General features: G+C 37.4%; 2 protein-coding genes across 3 annotated transcripts in view; one reads left to right on the top strand and one right to left on the bottom strand.

Moving 5' to 3' along the window:
* The window catches only part of IL12RB2 (interleukin 12 receptor subunit beta 2), an 83,455-nt gene extending 80,676 nt beyond the window's left edge, over nt 1–2,779 (bottom strand). The window contains exon 1 of one of the 2 annotated variants that reach the window (XM_004762973.3): nt 2,684–2,779. The gene's annotated coding sequence lies outside the window, so the exon portion shown is untranslated. The remainder of the gene's footprint in view (nt 1–2,683) is intronic. The other variant, XM_045064707.1, reaches the window with a different exon arrangement.
* The window catches only part of LOC123387270 (voltage-dependent P/Q-type calcium channel subunit alpha-1A-like), a 40,775-nt gene that overhangs the window by 1,390 nt on the left and 17,734 nt on the right, over nt 1–21,651 (top strand). Inside the window, exon 2 of the mRNA XM_045063433.1 lies at nt 2,312–3,019. Within this exon, the coding sequence (XP_044919368.1) occupies nt 2,312–3,019 (708 nt within the window). The remainder of the gene's footprint in view (nt 1–2,311; nt 3,020–21,651) is intronic.

Raw genomic sequence — 21,651 nt, 5'->3', positions numbered from 1 at the left:
TCACTAAAATTTTCTTCCTTGGTTTATTGGAAGGGTCTCCTTCCATCGTGAAGTCTCTATTTGTGGACAAGGGCATGAGGTAGGAGGTTTATCTTGCATCTTGGGTATTATGAAATCCTGGCAAGTTTTGCATTACCTTGTAGCATCAATCACCTAGTCTTTATAAAGTGCTAGAAGACGTCAAAAATATTAAAGCACATTACAATTACTTTGTTTTGGAAATTTTCTAGGAATTTCACAACTGACGATAATTGGAGGCATACCGACAGGAGGTGTGGTGAGCTAAGACTAGTGATCATCATACCACAATTGTCCTCAAGATTTCTTATATAAATGAATTCAGCTGAAGTCTCAATACCAATAACCCCATGGTTCAACATCTCTGCCTGATGTTTTACTCAATGTTTACCTCTTCCTCTGCATACCATATAAAAGAGATGTAAATTAAGATTCTATTCTTAATCATCTTTTATAGGCATTTACTTAGCCATTTAACACAATGCAGAGCATATAATTGAGTTGTTAATATTTGATCATCTGGCCACACAAAGTAAATATTGGTATCTCAATTCTATAGATGGGGAACTCTACAAGTTGGAGACAATACAAAGAAACCAGAAGCAAATTCAGAATTAGGTAAATTAGAATCACCTACCATACTTGAGTTTCCTTATCTGTAAAATGAGAATAAAAATAACACCTTCCTCACCGAATTATTGTGAGGGTTAAATAAGAAGCTCTTATTATAGTGCCTGGTATATAATAAGAGCTCAGTAAATATTATTATCTGCTATTCTTATGGTACGAAAAAGGGTGTTATCACTTACTTTTCACTTATTTTTCAAGCACAGGCTTGTTTTTTGACCCCTCTCTTTATCTACTTTTCTTTACCTTCTTTACCTGAAGATTAATTTGATCAAAACTAGGTCCTATAACTCCCTTATAATAGGTGAATTTATGCCACCTATCATCTTTGACGTACTAAGTGTTCTCATAATTATTGTCTTCCCAAACACTTTTAACATCTTGAGGACAAGGATTGCATCTTACATTTCTTTATATTCACTACAGTGACCAGCACAATGTCTTGAACATAATAGCTATTCAATACGTTTGTATTTAAAAAAAAATATTATTGTTACCATTAGCAAAGATCACCACGATTCCAAGAGCAAAAAGGACTGGACAAGCCTTCTTTGGGATTTGGCTTACATTTTTATGTTGGTCTGCACAAATTTAGGTGTAGAAGTTGAGAACAGTGTTGAATGTTATTGCAAAGTTTACATATAACCAGAAAATAAAGCAGGTATAGTAATAAAAACATAAGTTCATGCTTGAGAAATGACATGCAACATCTTATAGAGAAGATTCTTCTCCCATAAAAAAAATCTTTCATATGTATTAGAATTTTTTTCACCCTAGAACTCATTCTAACACAGGATTCAGAGCTTGCCAAAATTTGGAAACTGACCATCCTATGTAATCATCATGGTATTTCAAGAAACAAGACACATCAAAAAGGCATGTTGCAGACTCTTACAGAGCTTTTCATGCCTAACAAAATGCTGGTAATAATTGAGGATTTTTACATTACCATAACTCTTAGTCACTAAAGTCCTTTTGATTATACATTGGACAGAGAAATAGGGCACTGTACCATTTCTAGTCAATGAGAAATGAGAATATAATGTTTGTCCAAGTGGAAGTGGATATAATGTTATCAGCCAGAGGAGCAAAGGCAAGAAGCAGAGAGTCTGGAGCCAGAAACCTGTAACTTACCATCTCTGTGAAAGTTCCCACATCTGTAAAATGAGAATATTAATAACAACTTCCCAGTTTTTTAAAGGATTATACACGTTAACAATATATACCCAAAGGCCAGGTACATAGTAGTGGTTCAACAAAGACTTTTATCCACATAGGATATACAGATAAGGGATTATAACAATTATTCAGAGTTAAGGGATAAAGACTGATTTTGTCCTGTTCTCTAGATATACCTGGGAACAGCCTTTTTGTATGCTTCTGCGTTGCTATATTGAAGATGTCCATCTAACCACGCACTTAATTTCTTACAAAGTTTATATTTAGTGCCCCTAAACCAAGTGAGAAGGGCCTTCTTAAAGGCATTTTACAGATGAAAAAATGGAGTCCGGCCAGGGGCTAGCCAGGCGGCTTGTCCCAGAACATCCACTAGTAACTAACTGGCCAGGTAGGGACTCTGGGTCTGTCTACAGAGGCCACAGGAAAGTGCTGCCCATAATGGGGCTTTACACTCCTCCTGCAAGACTAACACTCCTCAATATCCTAGTCAGAGAAGGTTTATTTTCAAGGCCAAGTCACGCCTGCGGGCGTGGACCAATACCGGACCGGAGTGGTGCCCTCAGCCCTCTCCCAGACGCCAGCCCTCCCTGTCCGACGCACCCACCATCTGTGTCCTGCCCCAGGGAGAGCCCGGGAGGCTCAGTCTGAGCGCCTCCTCCCCTCCAATCGGCCGAACTCCAACCTTGACCTTCATGGGCACATCAACACTCAGGGAGTGAGCACCTCCATGAGGAGAGAGCCCCGGCCTAGCCTCCCGGGAGGACTGAGGCACAGATGCCCCAGGCATTTCGACACCCCGCTAGATCCGGATCCGGAGGTCTCCGGTGCCCCCACCCCACTCGAGCCACTGGTCACTCACCGCGCGTCGCGGGTGTGCGGGCGGCGGCTCAGGCCGGCGCGCTCCCGGCGCTCCCCGCGCACGTGTCGCGCTAGCCCCCGGCGCTGCGAGCTTCCCGCCGCCAGCGCGCGCCCTCGGGCCGCCGAGTCCGCGGCGCGCGGCTGGGTAGACCCCGAGGGTGGGCGCGGCGGCGCCAGGGCTCGCGGATGTGGTGGCGAGCGAGGAAAGCGGTCGCAAGCTTCAGCGGCCGGACGCTGGGCCCCGCCGGCGCCTGCGGTTTCCACGCCGCCCTCCCAGCGGGCCGGGGCCGCGGCCCGGTCCTGCCACCGGTGGGCTCCCAGCGCCGCCTTGAGCAAGGTAATTATCGCTCCGCACCTGCCTTCCCCCTTACACAAAATGCGGGCAGTCAAGTCTTCGCGTACGATTGAGCGAGAACTGACTGAATTAGTGCGGGCAATTCTGTGCAGGGTATGACAAGCACGACAAAACCATGTTCTCGGCTTGCACAGCCACGGAGGAGCCACTTTGCTGACGCTTATTAGAGTGAAAACTTTCCTCAGAGAGGTTCTTCCTCTGCGCGCTCCGGGCTGCCCGCTCTCTCCACACGCAGGTGTCAGACTCTCCCCCGTGGGCCCGGCGAAAATACTAGCGCTTTTATTTGGGGTCAGCTATCTAAAAAACGAAGAAATGAACATTCGATAGCTGGCATGACACCGACCCTTAAGGGTCCCACCTTCGAGGTGTTGTTTCAGGGTTCTTAGGGAAGAGGGAAAGCTGCACAAAATGCAGAGGGGATGACCAAAATGCAGAAGGGCAGTGCCCTTCACTTATGACAGTATTTACTGAATCCAGGAATTCAACTATACGACATATAATTTTTTTTTTTTTTTATGTAGCGGTAAGAAATAAGAACTGTCACATAGACTACGACACACCGGTTCTTATCACTTAATAGACTTTTGATTAAAATGTTATTGAAATGTCCCTTTTAGACTTATTTAGAAATATATGTTTATTATCCAACACTCCTGTTCATTCATAAAAGGAAATAGCAGAATAAATTGATTAAAATATTCTTCAGATAAATTCACATTGAGTCCAACACCGCTGATTATTTTTTTATTTCACCCAGCATCATCCTCAGTGACATAAGTTTTTTTTGTTTTGTTTTGTTTTTGTTTTTAAATAAGGCAGCATCCCACTGTTGAGTCTGGGGGATTCTTCCAGTCCACTAAAACCAACCCAAGTTTGCTGAGCATCTGCAGAGCCAACCACATCTCTGTACTGTTTGGGCAGAAGGCAAAAGACTCCCAATTTTGGGATAAGTTAAATACCAAAAAATGTGCTTTTTAGAATCAACAATGTACACTAGATTACTTTTAGGAGATGGTGACGTATTGTAGTTTACACACTTTGGCAGTTTGACTCCATAAATAATTTGATAAAAATTAAAACTTTAAGTTGTAGAAGCTTAACATTACTGGTGAATGATTGTGAAAATCATTTACAAGAAAGTCAAAGAGTTATCTTGTTAAAACTGAGTTATTTTTTATGCTATTTATCTTTTGCACCAAAAAAACCCCAAACAAATATTGTGCTCGCTTTGGCAGCACATATACAAAAAAGGCAAATATTCTAAATTTGCTGAACTTTTCTGTAATGTTATGCATCTCTCAGTAGTATGTTACCGAATAGATTTTTCTGGAGAAAAATAATCACTATCCCTTCAGGGTAAAAATAATATTTTAACACTGAGTGAGAAGGTGCTATGAAGAGAACATTCGAAAACAAATATCTCAAAATGTTATCATTATAGGGTGTGTGGGGTAGAGGGCTGGTAAAATTGTTTGTCACCTACAAAAAAGAACACTTAAAAAACCTTGGAAACAATTTGCTGTCGTTTTTCAATTTTTCAGTTAAGTAGCTCAGCAAATTTTAAACCCATTTGTTTAAAAAAATACAAAAATGCAGCAGTTTCTGGAAAACAACTAATCAGTAACAGACAAAATTATGATAACAAAACGTTAATAATAAGCTTGTATAATTCAAGAATAGCGTTATTTTTTCAATTTTTTTAGTAAAAAGAAAGGCTTTTATTTGGTTAATAAATTATTCCAAAATGTATTTTACTCCTTATCTCATATTAAAGTTTAATTTATATTTTGTGTACATTTTACTACATATATTAAGTATATATTTGTAACACATATTTATTAATGTATATATAAAACTTATAAGGAAGCAAAAAAACAGCTAAACGTATATTGCAATGTATTCTCAATTCCTTTTTTCCTTTAGGAGTGCACAATCTAGGGGCATCTGGGTGACTCAGTCAGTTAAGCGTCTGCCTTTGGCTCAGGTCATGATTCCTCGGTCCTAGGACTGTGTCTCATGTTGGGCTCCTTGCTCAGTGGGAAGCCTGCTTCTCTCTCTCTCCCTCTGCTTGTCTTCTCTCCCTCCCCCTCTCTCTCTGTCAAATAAATAAAATCTTAAAAAAAGAAAAGAAATGCACAATCTAAAACATTCTAATTGCAGCATATTATAAAATTGCTAAGTCAGATACAGGATGGTGTCCCAAATGCACCTGAGCCATTTTCTTTAAGAGAATAAATGAACATGTTGGAGAAAGGACTTGAATCTGATGGTTAAGCAAACAAAATACATTATAAAAATACAATAAGATGCAGGCAACAATGATGGCCTTCATTATTTTCTTCTTTTCCCTAGATGCAAATAAACAAGATGACCAATCTTACATAAATATTATTAGAGAAGTTATCATCTAAGTCCATCAGTATATCATTCAATTAGTGTTAAATATTGAGAGAAGACTTGTGTTATTAGTTTCTGGTAACAGTAGTTCTATCCTCCTTCATGTTCTTTCCCTGTGTTGTAAGCTCCATGAGCACAAGGACCACATCTGTCTTGCTTAGTCTTTTATGTCCAGCACCTGGCACAATGAGTGGCACATGACTGGGTGTTCAACAAATGTTTATTGAGCTGAATTTACTTGTTCTAGAGAGATCTCATTCTCTTTGGTCAACCAAATCTATAGGTGGTATTGAATCTTCAAAACTTTCAAGTTAAAAGAAAAGTAGTTGGAAAATTATATGTAGCTTTTCTTAGAATCCAGTGACCTTCCATATGGAATCTAGCCATCTTTTTTTTTTTTTTTTAACTGTTCTTTATTTGATAGACTGTAAAGGCCTTTATATTTTCTTCCTTCCTTTCTCTCCTTCTTCTTCTTCTTCTTCTTTTTTTTTTTTTTTTTAACTATCAGGGAGTTTTCCTCATAAATGCATAAATGCATGTCTAGTATCAGGGGCTAACTGTGTAGTTAGAAAAAAAAATCTTGCTTTTGAGATTCTGAGAATAAGCCCTAAATAGTGGAGAAAACCTAATGAGGCAAGAGCCTAACATACAAGCCAAAATATCAACCTAGTATGATTATTAAGTCTACAGGTGTGAAATGACCTTCTGTAAAGCTGTAGCTAGATGTTTTGCAAATCAAAAGCTCAATTAAGTGAATAACCACAGTGACAATGACAAAGACTTTTCTAGGAAATACTAGTTCAGTTTCTATTTCTGCTACTTTTCCATTCCTTTACGTCTATTTTGTTTCATTGTTGATACCAAAATTTCTAAAAATACTAACTCACACAGTGCTATGACAATTGTGTGTCATTTGTCAGAATAAATACTAAGAGATGGTTGCCAACAGTGATTTAGGGCATCAGACAAATGCTGGCACCTGTTAAACTTGGTAAGAAAGTTTGACATATATCTTAACCTTTTACTTTAATAAGGAGATAAGAATCTAAGGTTAATTATTCACCCTTGCTGCTTCACTTTGCAAAATTTCATTTCTGAAAGTTTTCACTTAATTATTCATCTATCCAAAATGTTACACTTAGAGGGATACCAATATAGCTCCTAAACATATTTGTAGTATCATATGTTGAAAGGCTTAAATAAAATACTGTAGTTCAAGATTCTTAGATTATTAGTAATCCCCAAAGATTCTTAAAATGCAGAGTTTTAGGAAGCACAGATGTTTACAGATGAACAAACTACATGGAAAATGCCATCTCTTGGAAAAAAGTGAAGTGTATTCAAGAGATTTCAAGATTGCCATAGGCTTTAGTAAATGAAAATAAGGTTAAGGAGTAAAGTAAGACATGAGGCAAATTTAAAACCCTGACAACCACAGGGTCCCACCCAATATAAACTTGATTCACAGTCTGACTCTGCTATTCTCAACAGCTAAATCTAAGAGACACAGGAGTTATAGGATCCATGGATTTCATTATATAATGGCTTATATCCCTGTCATCAGAGGCAGAACTTTGGTGGCCCAAGAGAAAGTGTTTTCTAGATTCTTATGAAGATGAGAGTGTTTCACATAAAGGACAAATTTCTTACAAATATTCCTATACAAAACCACACGTTTCCTTTAGTTAGTTAGTTAGTTAGTTAGTTAGTTATAGAGCTTCTCAATGAAAGCCTAACAAAGAACACTCTGAAACATGGATGCTTGGTGTACATTAACATTCTATTCTGTATTTCATTACTTGAGGCTCCAAATAGGCCTTTGCTCCATACTTAGTGAGCAGCGGTGGCTGCCTAGTGGGATTGGACTCCTTTGCTTGTAATCCCAAAACACATGTTACCTACACCCTACACCCCTTCCACAATGTAAAGCAGTGAAACAGAAACAGAGAATGCTCCCCTTTGGAATGAAGAAACATGTGAGATGCTGGATACCACTGGTCTGATCTGCTGGGCGATGTGTTAGGGTTTTTGATTTTGACCTATAGGATCTATGCTAAAACTGAACAGGAGGAATCTCAATTAAGACAAACACAATAAAGTAATAGCAAATTTTAATAATTTGTCATCTCTCCTCCAATCTCTTCTCCAAAAGTAATAGTTTTGTGAGACTCTTTCCACATTTTTCTTCATGCCTTTATAGGTGTATAAAAGCATGATAGGCTTCCTCCCACATTGAAACAAAAATTGAGCCGTGCTATTATTCACCTATCTGTCCATCTATCTTTGTTTTGTTTTTCTTTACCACATAGCATAAACCTCATTCCATAACATATACAATTGATCTAATTCTGTTTTCAAGAACTACAATTTCCATACTGTGTATGTACTAAAATTTAGTTAACTATTCTCTTATCTATAAGTCTTCAGGGTTTGTTTGTTTTTTACTTTTCCCCACAAACAAAAGTTTAATATATTCACCAAAATAAAAATATTTTATGTATATACAGATATATGGACATTTTATGTGTTTATAATAGAATAGATTCTGTTTGTAATAGAATTTTGTTTGTAATAGAATCTCACATATGTTTTGTTGAATCAAAGAATATGAGCTTTTTCACTTTAATGGATTATGCCAGATTTTTATCCCAGTTGTAGTAATTCACACTCCTACTAGCATATAACATTATCACTAACAGTGAATGTTATCTATCTTCTGTAATTTTTATTACTCTAACCGATGAGAAATGGTATCTCATTATTTTAAACTCTATATCCCTCACTACCAACATCTTTTTATATGTCTGTAGTTTTTACAAATAAGTATTATCAATTAATCTCAGTGTATCTTCAAATAGCATATAATTTAAGAACGTCATAATATACTTCTATCTTCATACCTCCCAAATATTTCATTGTACGTTTTACTTTCATAAATAATACAAACAAAACCCACAATACATTGTTACTACTTTTGTTTTAACTATTTATCTTTTAAAAAGAAATTTAAAAATAGAAAACAAAAGTTTTTTTTCCCACATAACTATGATTACCAGCACCATTCTTTTTTTTTTTTTGTATAAATCAAAGTTTCCATGAGTTATCATTTCACTTCTAAAGAAATTCCTTCAGCATTTCCTATAGTGCAGATATATTAGTGACAAATTTTCTCAGTTTTTGTCTAAAAATGTTTTTCTTCCACCTTCATTTCTGAAGAAATTTTTTAGTGTATGTAAAATGACAGGTTTCTTTTTCTCAGCACATTGAAGATATTCCACAGTCTTCTGGCTTGCATTGTTTCTGATGAGAAGTCTGTGGAATACTCATCTTGTTTTGTTGTATGTAATATCTTTCTTTTTCTCAACCCCTTCGATATCTTCTTTCACTGATTTTCAGTATTATATTTTGATGTGTTCCTGTGTGGTCTCCTTGGGGTTTATTCTGCTTAGTGTTTGTTGAGCTTGTTAGATCTATGGGTTTTCTTGTTTGTTTGCTTGGTTGGTTAGTATTTTCAGTTTTTCCTGACTTTGGAAAAATTTTCAGACATTCTTTCTTTTTTTAAATTTTATTACCATATAATATATTATTTGCTTCGGGGGTACAGGTCTGTGAATCATCATTCTTATAGCACTCACTGTAGCACATACCCTCCCCAATGTCTATAACCCAGCCACCCCATTCTTCCCACCTCCCTCCTTTCCAGCAACCCTCAATTTCCTGAGATGAAGAGTCTTTTATGGTTTGTCCCCCTTCCTGGTCCCATCTCATTTCATTTGTTCCCTCCCACCGCCCCCACGACCCCCTACTCTGCCTCTTAAAGTCCTCATATCAGTGAGATTGTATGGTGGTTGTCTTTCTCTGATTGACTTATTTTGCTTAGTATAATACACTCTAGTTCCATCCATGTTGCTGCAAATGGCAAGGTTTTGGTGTGGGGGTTTGATGGCTGCATCATATTCCATTGTATGTATACACATCATTTTCTTTATCCAATTATCTGTTGATAGACATCTAGGCTTTTTCCATAGTCTGGCTATTGTGGACATTGCTGCTATAAACATTTAGGTACATGTGCCTCTTTGGAGCACTACATTTATATCTTTGGAATAAATGCCTAGTAGTGCATGCAATAGCTGGGTCATAGGGTAGCTCTATTTTCAACTTTTTGAGGAACCTTCGTGCAGTTTCCCAGAGTGGCTGCACCAGCTTGCATTCCCACCAACAGCACAGGAGGGTTCCCCTTTCTCCACATCCTCACCAACATCTGTTGTTTCCTGACTTGTTAATTTTAGCCATTCTGACTGGTGTGAGGTGGTATCTGACTGAGGTTTTGATTAGTATTTTCCTGGTGCCAAGTGATGTTGAACACTTTTTCATGTGTCTGTGAACCATTTGGAGGTCTTCTTTGCAGAAATGCCTGTTCATGTCTTCTGCCCACTTCTTGATTGGATTGTTTGTTCTTTGGGTGTTAAATTTGATAAGTTCTTTATAGATTTTGGATACAAGCCCTTTATCTGATATGTTGTTTGCTAATATCTTCTCCCATTCTGTTGGTTGTCTTTTGGTTTTGTTGACTGTTTCCTATGCTGTACAAAAGCTTTTGATCTTGATGATATCCCAATTGTTCATTTTTGCCCTTGCTTCTCTTGCCTTTAGTGATGTTTTTAGGAAGAAGTTGCTGCAGGCTGAGGTCGAAGAGGTTACTGTCTGTGTTCTTTCAAGGATTTTGGTGGACTCCTGTCTCACATTGAGGACTTTCATCCATTTGGAATCTGTTTTTGTGTGTGGTATAAGGAAATGGTCCAGTTTCATTCTTCTGCATGGTACTGTCCAATTTTCTCAACACCATTTGTTGAAGAGACTGTCATTTTTCCATTGGACATTCTTTCCTGCTTTGTTAAAGATCAGTTGACCATAGAGCTGAGAATCTATTTCTGGGCTTTCTATTCTGTTCCATTGATCTATGTGTCTGTTTTTGTGCCAGTACCATGCTGTCTTGATGATGACAGCTTTGTAATAGAGCTTGAAGTCTGGAATTGTGATGCCACCAACTTTGACTTTCTTTTTCAACATTTCTCTGGCTATTTTGGGTCTTTTCTGGTTCCAAAAAAATTTTAGGATTATTTCTTCTATTTATTTGAAGAAAATGGATGGTATTTTGATAAGATTGCATTAAATGTGTAGATTGCTTTAGGGAGCATAGACATTTTCACAATATTTGTTCTTCCAATCCATGAGCATGGAACATTTTTCCATTTCTTTGTGTCTTCCTCAATTTCTTTTATGAGTACTTTATAGTTTTCTGAGTACAGATTCTTTGCCTCTTTGGTTAGGTTTATTCTTAGGTATCTTATGGATTTGGGTGCAATTGTAAATGGGATCAACTCCTTAATTTCTCTTTCTTCTGTCTTGCTGTTGGTGTATAGAGATGCAACTGATTTCTGTGCATTGATTTTATATCCTGACACTTTCCTGAATTCCTATATGAGTTCTGGAAGTTTTAGAGTGGAGTCCTTTGGGTTTTCCATATAAAGTATCATATCATCTGCAATGAGTGAGCGTTTGACTTCTTCTTTGCCAATTCAGATGCAATTTCTTTCTTTCTTTTTTTCTTTCTTTCTTTCTTTCTTTTTTTTTTTTTTTTGTCTGATTGCTGAGGCTAGAACTTCTAGTACTATGTTGAATAGCAGTGGAGATAGTGACAGCCCTACTGTGTTCCTGACCTTAGGGGGAAAGGTCTCAGTTTTTCCCCATTGAGAATGGTTTTGCTGTAGGTTTTTCATAGATGGCTTTGATGATATTGAGGTATGTACCCTCTATGCCTACACTGTAAAGAGTTTTGATCAGGAAAGGATGCTGTACTTTGTCAAATGCTATTTTAGCATATTGAGAGTATCATATGGTTCTTGTTCTTTCATTTATTAATATATTGTATCACATTGATTGATTTGCAGATGTTAAACCAACCCTGCAGCCCAGGAACAAATCCCACTTGGTTTTGGTGAATAATCCTTTCAATGTACTGTTGGATCCTATTGGCTAGTATTTTGGTGAGAATTTTTGCATTCATGTTCATCAAGTATATTGGTCTGTAATTCTCCTTTTTGATGTTGTTTTTTTCTGGTTTTGGGATCATGGTAATGCTGGCCTCATGAAATGAGTTTGGAAATTTTCCTTCCATTTCTGTTTTCTGGAACAGTTTCAGGAGAATAGGTATTAATTTTTCTTTAAATGTTGGTAGAATTCCCTGGGAAGCCATCTGGCCCTGGGCTCTTATTTTTGGGAGATTTTTCATGACTGCTTCAATCTCCTTACTGGTTATGGGTGTGCTCAGGTTTTCTATTTCTTCCTGGTTCTGTTTTGGTAGTTTATATGTCTCTAGGAATGCATCCATTTCTTCCAGAGTGTCAAATTTGATGGTGTATAGTTGCTCATAATATGTTCTTATAATTGTTTGTATTTCTTTGGGGCTGGTTGTGATGTCTCCTCTTTCATTCATGATTTTATTTATTTGGATCCTTTCACCTTTCTTTTTGATAAGTCTGGCCAGGGGCTTATCAATCTTATTAATTCTTTCAAAGAACCAGCTTCTAGTTTCATTGATTTGTTCTACTTTTCTTTTGGTTTCTACTTCATTGATTTCTGCTCTGATCTTTAGATTTCTCTTCTCCTGCTGGGTTTAGACTTTCTTTTTGCTGTTCTTTCTCCAGCTCCTTTAGGTGTAAGGTTAGGTTGTGTACTTGAGACCTTTCTTGTTTCTTAAGAAGGGCTGGTATTGCTATGTATGTTTCCCTCAGGACTGCCTTTGCTGTGTCCCATAGATTTTGAATAGTTGTGCTTTCATTTTCATTTGTTTCCATGAATTTTTTCAATTCTTCTTTAATTTGCTTTGGGATGGAATGTTCTGAATATATCTGTGATGTCCATCTGGTCCAGTGTGTCATTTAAGGCCTTTATTTCATTTAAGGCCTTTATTTCCTTGTTGATCTTTTGCTTAGATGATCTGTCCATTTCAGTAGGGGATGGATGTTAAAGTTCCCTAATGTTATTCTCAATGTGTTTCTTTGATTTTGTTATTAATTGGTTTGTATAATTGGCTGCTCCCATATTAGGAGTATAGATACTTAAAATTGTTAGATCTTCTTGTTGGACAGACCCTTTATGTTTGATATAGTATCCTTCCTCATCTCTTGTTATAGTCTTTGGCTTAAAATCTAATTTATCTGATATAAGGATTGCCACCCAAGCTTTCTTTTGATGTCCATTAGCATGGTAAATTGTTTTCCTCCCCCTCACTTTAAATATGGAGGTCTCTTTGGGTCTAAAAGGTGTTTCTTGCAGACAGCGTATCGATGGGTCTTGTTTTTTTTTTTTTTTATCCATTATGATACTCTGTGTCTTTTGATTTGGGCATTTAGCCCATTTGCATTCAGGCTAACTATTGAGAGATATGAATTTAGTGTCATTGTATTGCCTGTAAGGTGACTGTTACTGTATATTATCTCTGTTCCTTTCTGGTCCGTTAGTTTTAGGCTCTCTCTTTGCTTAGAGGACCCCTTTCAAATTTTCTGTAGGGCTGGTTTGGTGTTCGCAATTTTTTTTAGTTTTTGTTTGTCCTGAAAGCTTTTTACCTCTCCTGTTTTCAATGAACAGCCTAGCTGGATATAGTATTCTTGGCTGCATATTTTTCTCATTTAGTGCTCTGAATATATCATGCCAATTCTTTCTGGCCTGCCAGGTCTCTGTGGATAGGTCGGTTGCCAACCTATATTTTACCATTTTAGGTTACAGACCTCTTGTCCCAAGCTGCTTGCAGGATTTTCTCTTTGTCACTGAGAGTTGTAGGTTTTACTTAGATGATGGGGTGTGGACCTATTTTTATTGATTTTGAGGGGGATTCTCTGTGCCTTCTGCATTTTGATGCTTGTTTCCTTTGTCAAATTAAGGAAATTCTCTTTTATAATTTGCTTCAATATACCTTCTGCCCCTCTCTCTCTTTCTTCTTCTTCTGGGATCCCAATTATTCTAGTATTGTTTTGTCTTATGGTGTCACCTATCTCTTGAATTTTCCCCTTGTGGTGCAGTAGTTGTTTGTCTCTCTTTTGCTGAGCTTCTTTATTTTGTCATTTGGTCTTCTATATCACTAATTCTCTCTTCTGCCTCATTTATTTTAGCAGTAAGAGCCTCCATTTTTTATTGCACCTCATTAATAGCTTTTGTGATTTCAGCTTTTAGATTTTAGTTATTTTATTTCTCCAGAAAGGGATTTTATTGTTCCAGAAAGGGATTCTGTAGTTTCTTCCATGGTTTTTTCGAGCCCAGCTAGTACGCTGATAGTCATCATTCTGGACTCTAGTTCTGACATCTTACTAATGTCTGTATTGACTAGGTCCCTAGCCATTAATATTGCCTCTTGTTCTTTTTTTTTTTTTTGAGTTGAGTTTTTCTGCCTTGCCATTTTATTCAGATAAGAATAGATGAATGAGAGAACAAAATACTAAAAGGGTAGCAACGACTCTAGAAAAATATACACTAACCAAATCAGAGGAGACCCAAAACCAGGAGGAGAAGAAAGGAGGTTAAAAATATTGGTGTGAGTGGGTGCGCACGTGTGTGTGTGTATTAGACTGGTGAATAGAAAAGAGCCACACCTGATTTTGGGTGTTTTTTTGTCTGTTAGAAGAGACTGCCTTCCAAAATTTAAAAAAAAGAAAAACATATATATATAATATATTAAAAATATATATTATATATAATATATATATATTATATACATATATATATATTTATCACACACAATGAAAGGATGGAATATGACCATAAAGATGAAAATTAAGACAGATTCTAAAAAAGGAACTGGTAAGATAAGAAGTTGGTTGAAAAATCAAAGAAAGAAAAAAAAAGAGGAAAGAATGTGATCAGGCTGGAGACTAGAACAAAGCCATGCACTAGATTTAGGGCATATTTTGATCTGTTAGAAGGAACTGTATCCTGAAATTTTAAAGAAATTTTTAAAGAAATTAAAAAAAAAGTTATTGATAAGATAAAATAACAATGTTGAAATAGGAAAGAGGAAAAATTAAAAAATAGAATAAGGAAAAAATAACACTTAAAATTTTAACTTTGAAAGACTAAAGAATCATGGGGAAAAAGCCATGAATTCTATGTGATACATTGCCCTAGCTGTGGAGTTCTGCAGTTCTCATTGATTGGTGAACTTGGTCTTGGCTGGATGTTCTTGCTAATCTTCTGGGGATGGGACCTCTTGCAGTGATTTTCAAATGTCTTTGCCCAAGGCAGAATTGCACCACCCTTGGCAGGAACCAGGCTAAGTAATCTGCTCAGTTTTGCTCTCATAGGTTTGTTTCCTGAACACTTTCTTTACAGCTTTGGAGGACGAAAATGAAAATGGCAGCTTCCCAGTCTCTAGTCCCTGTAGGAACTGAGAGCTCAGGGCTCCACTCCTCAGTGCACCCTCACAGAAGAACAGTCAATCACTCCCATCTCCCTGGTCTCCGGCTGCACTCTGTGCTCACCCAGCCTGTGACTGAGCGTTTCTATCTCTGGTGCACAGCCCCATTTGGAGTCTCCAAACCCAGCAGTTTCCTGCAGTGTGCTCCTGTGCTTTTCCTCCCAGAGGTGGAAGGAGGGAATCTCCCTGGATCTGCCACTTTTGGGTTCCTGTTTGAAGAGCAGTGGCCCATCTGTGCCTCAGATCACAGTTTAAGGTAACCCCGAGCTGAGAGCCCCCTCCTTGGCTTCATCTCTGTAGCTGGCTTCCCTGCTCTGATACTTGGGACCTCTACCACACTCAGACACCCTGGTCTTTTTGTGACTCTGTGGGTCCTGAGACCACACTGTCCCTGTGAGGGCTCCACCCTCCACTTAGCCTGTGAAGTGACCTCCCTCAGTGGGGTAGACTTCTAAAATTTCCAATTTTGTGCTCTGCTGCTCTACTGCTTCCTGGGTTCCTGCCCCTCTCCCAGTGGTCTATCTTCCTGTATATCGCCTCAGGTTCAGTTCTCTGCACGTCCTACCTTCCAGAAAGTGGTTGCTTTTCTGTTCCTAGCTTGCTGCTCTTCGTCTTTTCAATCTCCTGTTGACTTTGTAGGTGTTTAGAATGGTTTGATAACTATCTAGGTGAACACCTGGGACCTAATGATTTTTAGATCTCCTACTCCTTCACCATCTTGCTCCTACCCTCCAGACATTATTTCTTCAAATATGTCTTCTGTCCCTGCTCCTAGTTCCAATGACATAATTTTAGAATGCCTTATTTTGTTTCCTTAGGCTTTGTTGTTTTTTTCTTCCCAGCTTTTTCCCCTCTCTTTTCTTTAGTTTGGATAGTTTCTATTGCTGTGTCTTCAACTTTATTACTCTTTTATCTTCAGTGTCAAAGCTGTTAAATGCATCTAATTAGTTTTCTATAAGATATTAAAATATTTATCAGCTCTACAAGTTCTATTTGATTTCTTTTTTATAGCTTCCAAGTCTCTTATTTAAATCCTTGATTACATTTATTATAGTTGTGTAAAGTTCTCATCTTCTATTTCTATAATTTCTGCTATTGCTAGGTTTATTTCTATTGTCTGATTTTTCTCCTACTTACGAGTCACATTAATTGTGCTTCTTTGTCCATTTAATACTTTAGTTTATTGAGCCCTAGAGATTGTTAAAGTTATACGATCTACAAAGGCTAAAATATTTGCTATCTGGCCCTTTATAGAAAGCATTTGGTAAACTTGCTGTAGATGTATAGAATTGTATTGAGTATAATTGTTAGTATATGAAGTGCACAGCATGCAATTTTCTTTTAAAGTCCTACTCCCCCCTTTTATTACAATTAATACATCATCTTCCCTTTTTTGGTAGAGATTCAATACAGAAGAGTGAAAAACAATATGAACAATCCCATTATTCCCCACCCCCATCACAAACTCAACAGTTGTCAACATTTTGTTTAGGGAGATTTGAGTTCTCTCATCATTTCTATCAGTCCTTCTACACTACACTCTGAGAGCAATGCTTCCTGTTTTTTCCAATTTATGCAAACACAACTTTGACCTGTTAAAAATTTAACTGTTAACTGTCTACTGTTAAAAATTTCTAATCTCTACACCACCTTCTATTCACTGTGTTATCAAAGATATACCTTTATTTGTGTGAGTGTATTTGGGACCATAGACTATGTGTTATTCCTTTATTAGGATTATTCATGTTGGAATTCTTTCCATGTCAAGATATATAAGTCCACCTTATATTTTTCTTAAACAACTTCATTGCATCTATACTAGAAATAAGTCACAGTTCATGAACTATTTCCATTCTAATGGACATTTTGTTTGTAGTTTTCTATTATTGCACATAATATTGTAAGAAATACTCTTTATATAGCTTACATATATGTTTATGAACATGTGTGGCTATTTCATAGGATTTGGGAAATACAATTTCAGTATCAAGGAAAGTGCATGTTTATAATTTTTTCAGCTATAATCGACATATAACATATTCATTTTAGATGTATAAGATAATGCTTAAATATATGTATATATTGCAAAATGATTACCACAGTAAGTCTAGTTAATAACCATCACCATATATAGTTAGAAATTTGTTTTTCTTGTGATGAGAACTTTTAAGATTTACTATCTTAGCAACCTTCATATATACAATACAGTATTATTAACTATAGTCACTTTGTTGTATATTATATCACTAGGACATATTTATTTTATAACTGGAAGTTTGTACCTCTTATTCCCCTCACCCATTTCACATGCCACACACACCCTGTCTCTGGCAACTACCAATCTGTTCTCTGTAGCTGTGAGTTCAGTATTTGTTTGTTTTTTAGGTTTCACATGTAAGTGAGATCATATAATATTTATCTTTCTGTCTGACTTATTTCACTTAGCATAATGTCCTCAAGTGGTTTAATAATATTCTGAGATATGTGTGTGCACCACAACTTCTTTATCCATTTATCCATCAGTAGACATTAAGGTTGTTTCTGTATCTTGGCTATTCTATATCTTGGCTATTATAAATAATACTGCAGTGAACATGAGGATGCAGATATCTTTTTGAGTTAGTGTCTTTGTTTCCTTCAGAGCAGAGATGCCCAACTTCACACTTAATAATAGCAATGCAAATTAAAACTATGCTGAGACATTTTTTCTAAAAATTTGAGATACATTCAGATACAGTTCATGTACCGTATAAGTTAGTCATTTAAAGTGTATAATTCAGTGGTTTTAGTATATTTACAGAGTTGTGCAACCATCACCACAATCAACTTTAATTGTTTTCTTTTACCCCCAAAAGAAACACTGTAACCTTTAGCTATGCCCTCCAACTGCCCCCTCCCCCAATCTCTCCTGACCCTGAGCAACCATTCTGTATCTCTGGATTTGCCTATTTTGGACATTTAATGTAACTGGAGTCAAATGTGGTCTTTTATGGTTGGCTCTTTTACTTAGCATAATGTTTTTAAAGTTTATCTATGTTGTAGCATTTAGTATTTCTGTACTCCCCCTTTTTAAAAAATATTTTCTTTATTTATTTGACAGACAGAAATTGCAAGTAGGCAGAGAAGCAGGCAGAGAGAGAGGGGGAAGCAGGCACTCTGAGCAGTAGAGATCCCCAAGCAGGGCTCGATCCCAGGACTCTGGGATCATGACCTGAGCCGAAGGCAGAGGCTTTAACCCACTGAGCCACCCAGGCGCCCCTGTATTCCCCCTTTTATAATTGAATAATATTATTCTCTTATATTGCTATACTATATTTTGTTTATCCATTTATCAGCTAATGGATATTCTGGTTGTTTATGTCTTTTAGTGGAATGATGCTGCGATGAGCATTCTTATACAAATTTTTGTGTGGATGTATGTTTTCATTTTTCTTGGGTGTATTCCTAGAGATAAAATTGCTGGATCACATAGTAACTCTATATTTAAATTTTTGAGAAACTGCCAAAGTGTTTTCCAAGGTGGCTGCATCATTTAAAATTTCTACCATCAGCAGTGTATGAGGGTTCTTTGCCAAAACTTACTATCTGTCTATTTGATTATAGCCTAGAATCTAGAGTATGTGAAGTGGTATCTCTTTGTGGTTGCCATTTGCATGAGACTGTTTTCACCTTTCACACTGACAAAAATGAAATTTTTTTAAAAACACTAAGGTAGAGGATATATTGGGAGAAAACAAGTACTGGCATACTTTGCTGGTGGGAATGTGATTTAGTGCCACTTCTGTGGAGGTTGATTTGGCTTATTTATCAAAATTTGAATTGCACATACCCTTCAACTTAACAATTCCTCCTCTAGCAATTTGAACTTGAGATATTCTTACACACGAAATTGTGGAAAACAATCTAGGTACAGAGATTTCACAACAGCATTGTTTGTCCTCCAATTTCCATTTGTATGGAATGGATTGTGTAAATGAAATACAATGGTACATTCAAAAGAATGAGGCAATTTTATATGTCTGGATATGGAATTATCCCCAGATATATTGATAAGTGAAGAAAAGTGGGATGCCAAGAATTCTTCTATGCTGTCATTTTGCAAAAAGAAAAATAGGAAAATATGTATTTGCCTGTGTATGCCTAGAATATCTCTGAAAGAATGCATAAGAAACTAAGAGTGGTTGCCCTTGGAGAAGGGAATTGAGTGGCTAGGGAAGGGTGGGAGGGAATTTTTAAATATTTAATTCTTTCTGGGGATGCCTGGGTGGCTCAGTTGGTTAAGCTGCTGCCTTCAGCTCAGGTCATGATCCCAGGATCTTGGGATTGAGTCCTACATTGGGCTCCCTGCTCAGCGGGGAGCTTGCTTCTCTCTCTGCCTCTGCCTGCCACTCTGCCTGCTTGTGCTCTCTCTCTCTCTGATAAATAAATAAGTGCAATCTTTAAAAAATACTCTTTCTGTATTTTAAAATTTCAAACTATATGTATACTACAAGTTATTTTATAGATAATTTTAAAAATTTTATTTATTTATCTGACAGAGACACAGTAAGAGAGAGAACACAAGCAGGGGGAGTGGGAGAGGGAGTAGCATGCTCCCGCTGAGCAGGGCTCCCGCTGAGCAGGGAACCTGATGTGGGGCTCAGTCCCAAGACCTTGGGATCATGATCTGAGCTGAAGGCAGACGCTTAATGACTGAGACTCCCAGGTGCCCCTATAGATAATTTTTACTTAAAATTTTCTACATAAAGTCCTGGTGCTACTTATTATAAAGATTCCAACTTACTTTATTGCCTCTTGCTATTATAATTGAAATCTTTTGGCTGTGTTTTCTAATTGGATATTGCTGGGACAGGGGACACTAATGATGTCTTTGTACTGATCTTGTTTTGATAAAGTATTGTAATAATATTTTATCATAGTTTATCTTTTCTTTTTTATAGTTTATCACCTAAAAATAATGAAACCTTTTGTTTCTTAACTTCTAATTCTTCTACTTGTTTGTTTTCATTGTCTTAATTTGTTGCTTTGGGAGAGTTTTCCTTGTCCCATTTTCACCAACAGGATAGCCTGTCTTTTATAGGATTATTCAAGCTTCTCATCAAGCATGGGTCTAAGGCTGTCTGCTTATTCTCTTCAGAGATAGTAAAACTCTAGTCCCAAAGGTTTTATAAGTATCTCCTTTACCCTGTGAGCTGTTCAGTTTTAGCTCTTACATGATGATTTTATTTTTGGCCTCACTTCATTTCTTGCCAGTGGGGCTGTGTTTTCCTGCTTTTGGCTTGGCTCTTTTTAATTTAATTTAATTTTATTTTATTTTCCTTCAGAGAGAAAGAGAGGGGGCATTTGTAGGTGAGTTGGGGTGTTGAGACAGGAAGGGGAGTGGCACAGAAGAGGGAGAGAGAGGATCCCAAGCAGGCTCCATACTCAGCATGTAGCTTGTTGTTGGGCTCAATCCCACAACCCTGAGATCATGACCTGATCTGAAATCAAGAGTTGGATGGTTAACCAGCTGAGCCACCCCAGTGCCCCTTGGCTCCGTATTTTAAAAACAATTAAAAAGCTTGTTTAGAATTTGTGTGTTTGAAGTTAGAGACACCTTCTTGTGTCAGTATTATTATCTGGAAGCCTCCACCTGCTGTGGATGGAAAGTTTGTGTTTCCCCATCTGAGATTCATATGTTCAAGCTTTAATCCCCAATGTGATCATATTTGGAGGTGGGGCCTTTGAGAAGGAATTAGGTTTGGCTGCAGACTCCAGAATGGGATTGGTACTTATAAAGGGTTGAAGAGACCAAGCTCTCTCACACTGTGATGAAACCAAGAAAGATTCTAGCTAGCATCCGACTCTACTAGTGCCCTGATATCAAACTTCTAGTCTCCAAAATTGTGAGAAATAAATGTTGTTTAAGCCTCCCAGTCTTCTATATACTTCTTATAGCAACCCAAATTAAGACAGCCACCCCCATTTAATAGCCATTGCTTTCCCTGTTTTTCCCCCCAGTCATGCAAATGTGGTATATTTGACAGATTTTTAAATTTTTAATTTTTTATTAACATATACTGTTTTATTTGCCCCAGGGGTACAGATCTGTGAATCACCAGGTTTACACACTTCACAGAACTCACCATAGCACATGCCTTCCCCAATGTCCATAACCCAGCCACCGTCTCCCTAGCCCCCTCCCCCTGGCAACCCTCAGTTTGTTTTGTGAGATTAAGAGTCTCTTATGGCTTGTCTCCCTCCCAATCCCATCGTGTTTCATTTTTCCTTACCTACTCCTCAAACCCCCCACATTGCCTCTCAACTTCCTCATTATCAGGGAGATCATGTGATAATTGCCTTTATCTGATTGATTTATTTTGCTCAGCCTAATACCCTCTAGTTCCATCCACGTCATCACAAATGGTAAGATTTCATTTCTTTTGATGGCTGCATAGTATTCCATTGTATATATATACCACATCTTTATCCATTCATCTGTTGATGGACATCTAGGTTCTTTCCATAGTTTGGCTATCATGGACATTGCTGCTATAAACATTCGGGTGCACGTGCCCCTTTGGATCACTACATTTGTATCTTTAGGGTAAATACCCAGTAGTGCAGTTGTTGGGTCATAGGGTAGCTCTATTTTCAACTTTTTGAGGAACCTCCATGCTGTTCTCCAGAGCAGTTGCACCAACGTGTATTCCGACCAACAGTATAGGAGGGTTCCCCTTTCTCTGCATCCTCACCAACATCTGTC

This window comes from Mustela putorius, unplaced genomic scaffold (genome assembly GCF_011764305.1).
Source record: "Mustela putorius furo isolate JIRA1106 unplaced genomic scaffold, ASM1176430v1.1 tig00003853_pilon_pilon_pilon, whole genome shotgun sequence".
Lineage (NCBI taxonomy): Eukaryota > Metazoa > Chordata > Mammalia > Carnivora > Mustelidae > Mustela > Mustela putorius.
Note: the sequence above shows the minus strand (reverse complement) of the source record. Positions and strands in the feature narration are given on the sequence as shown.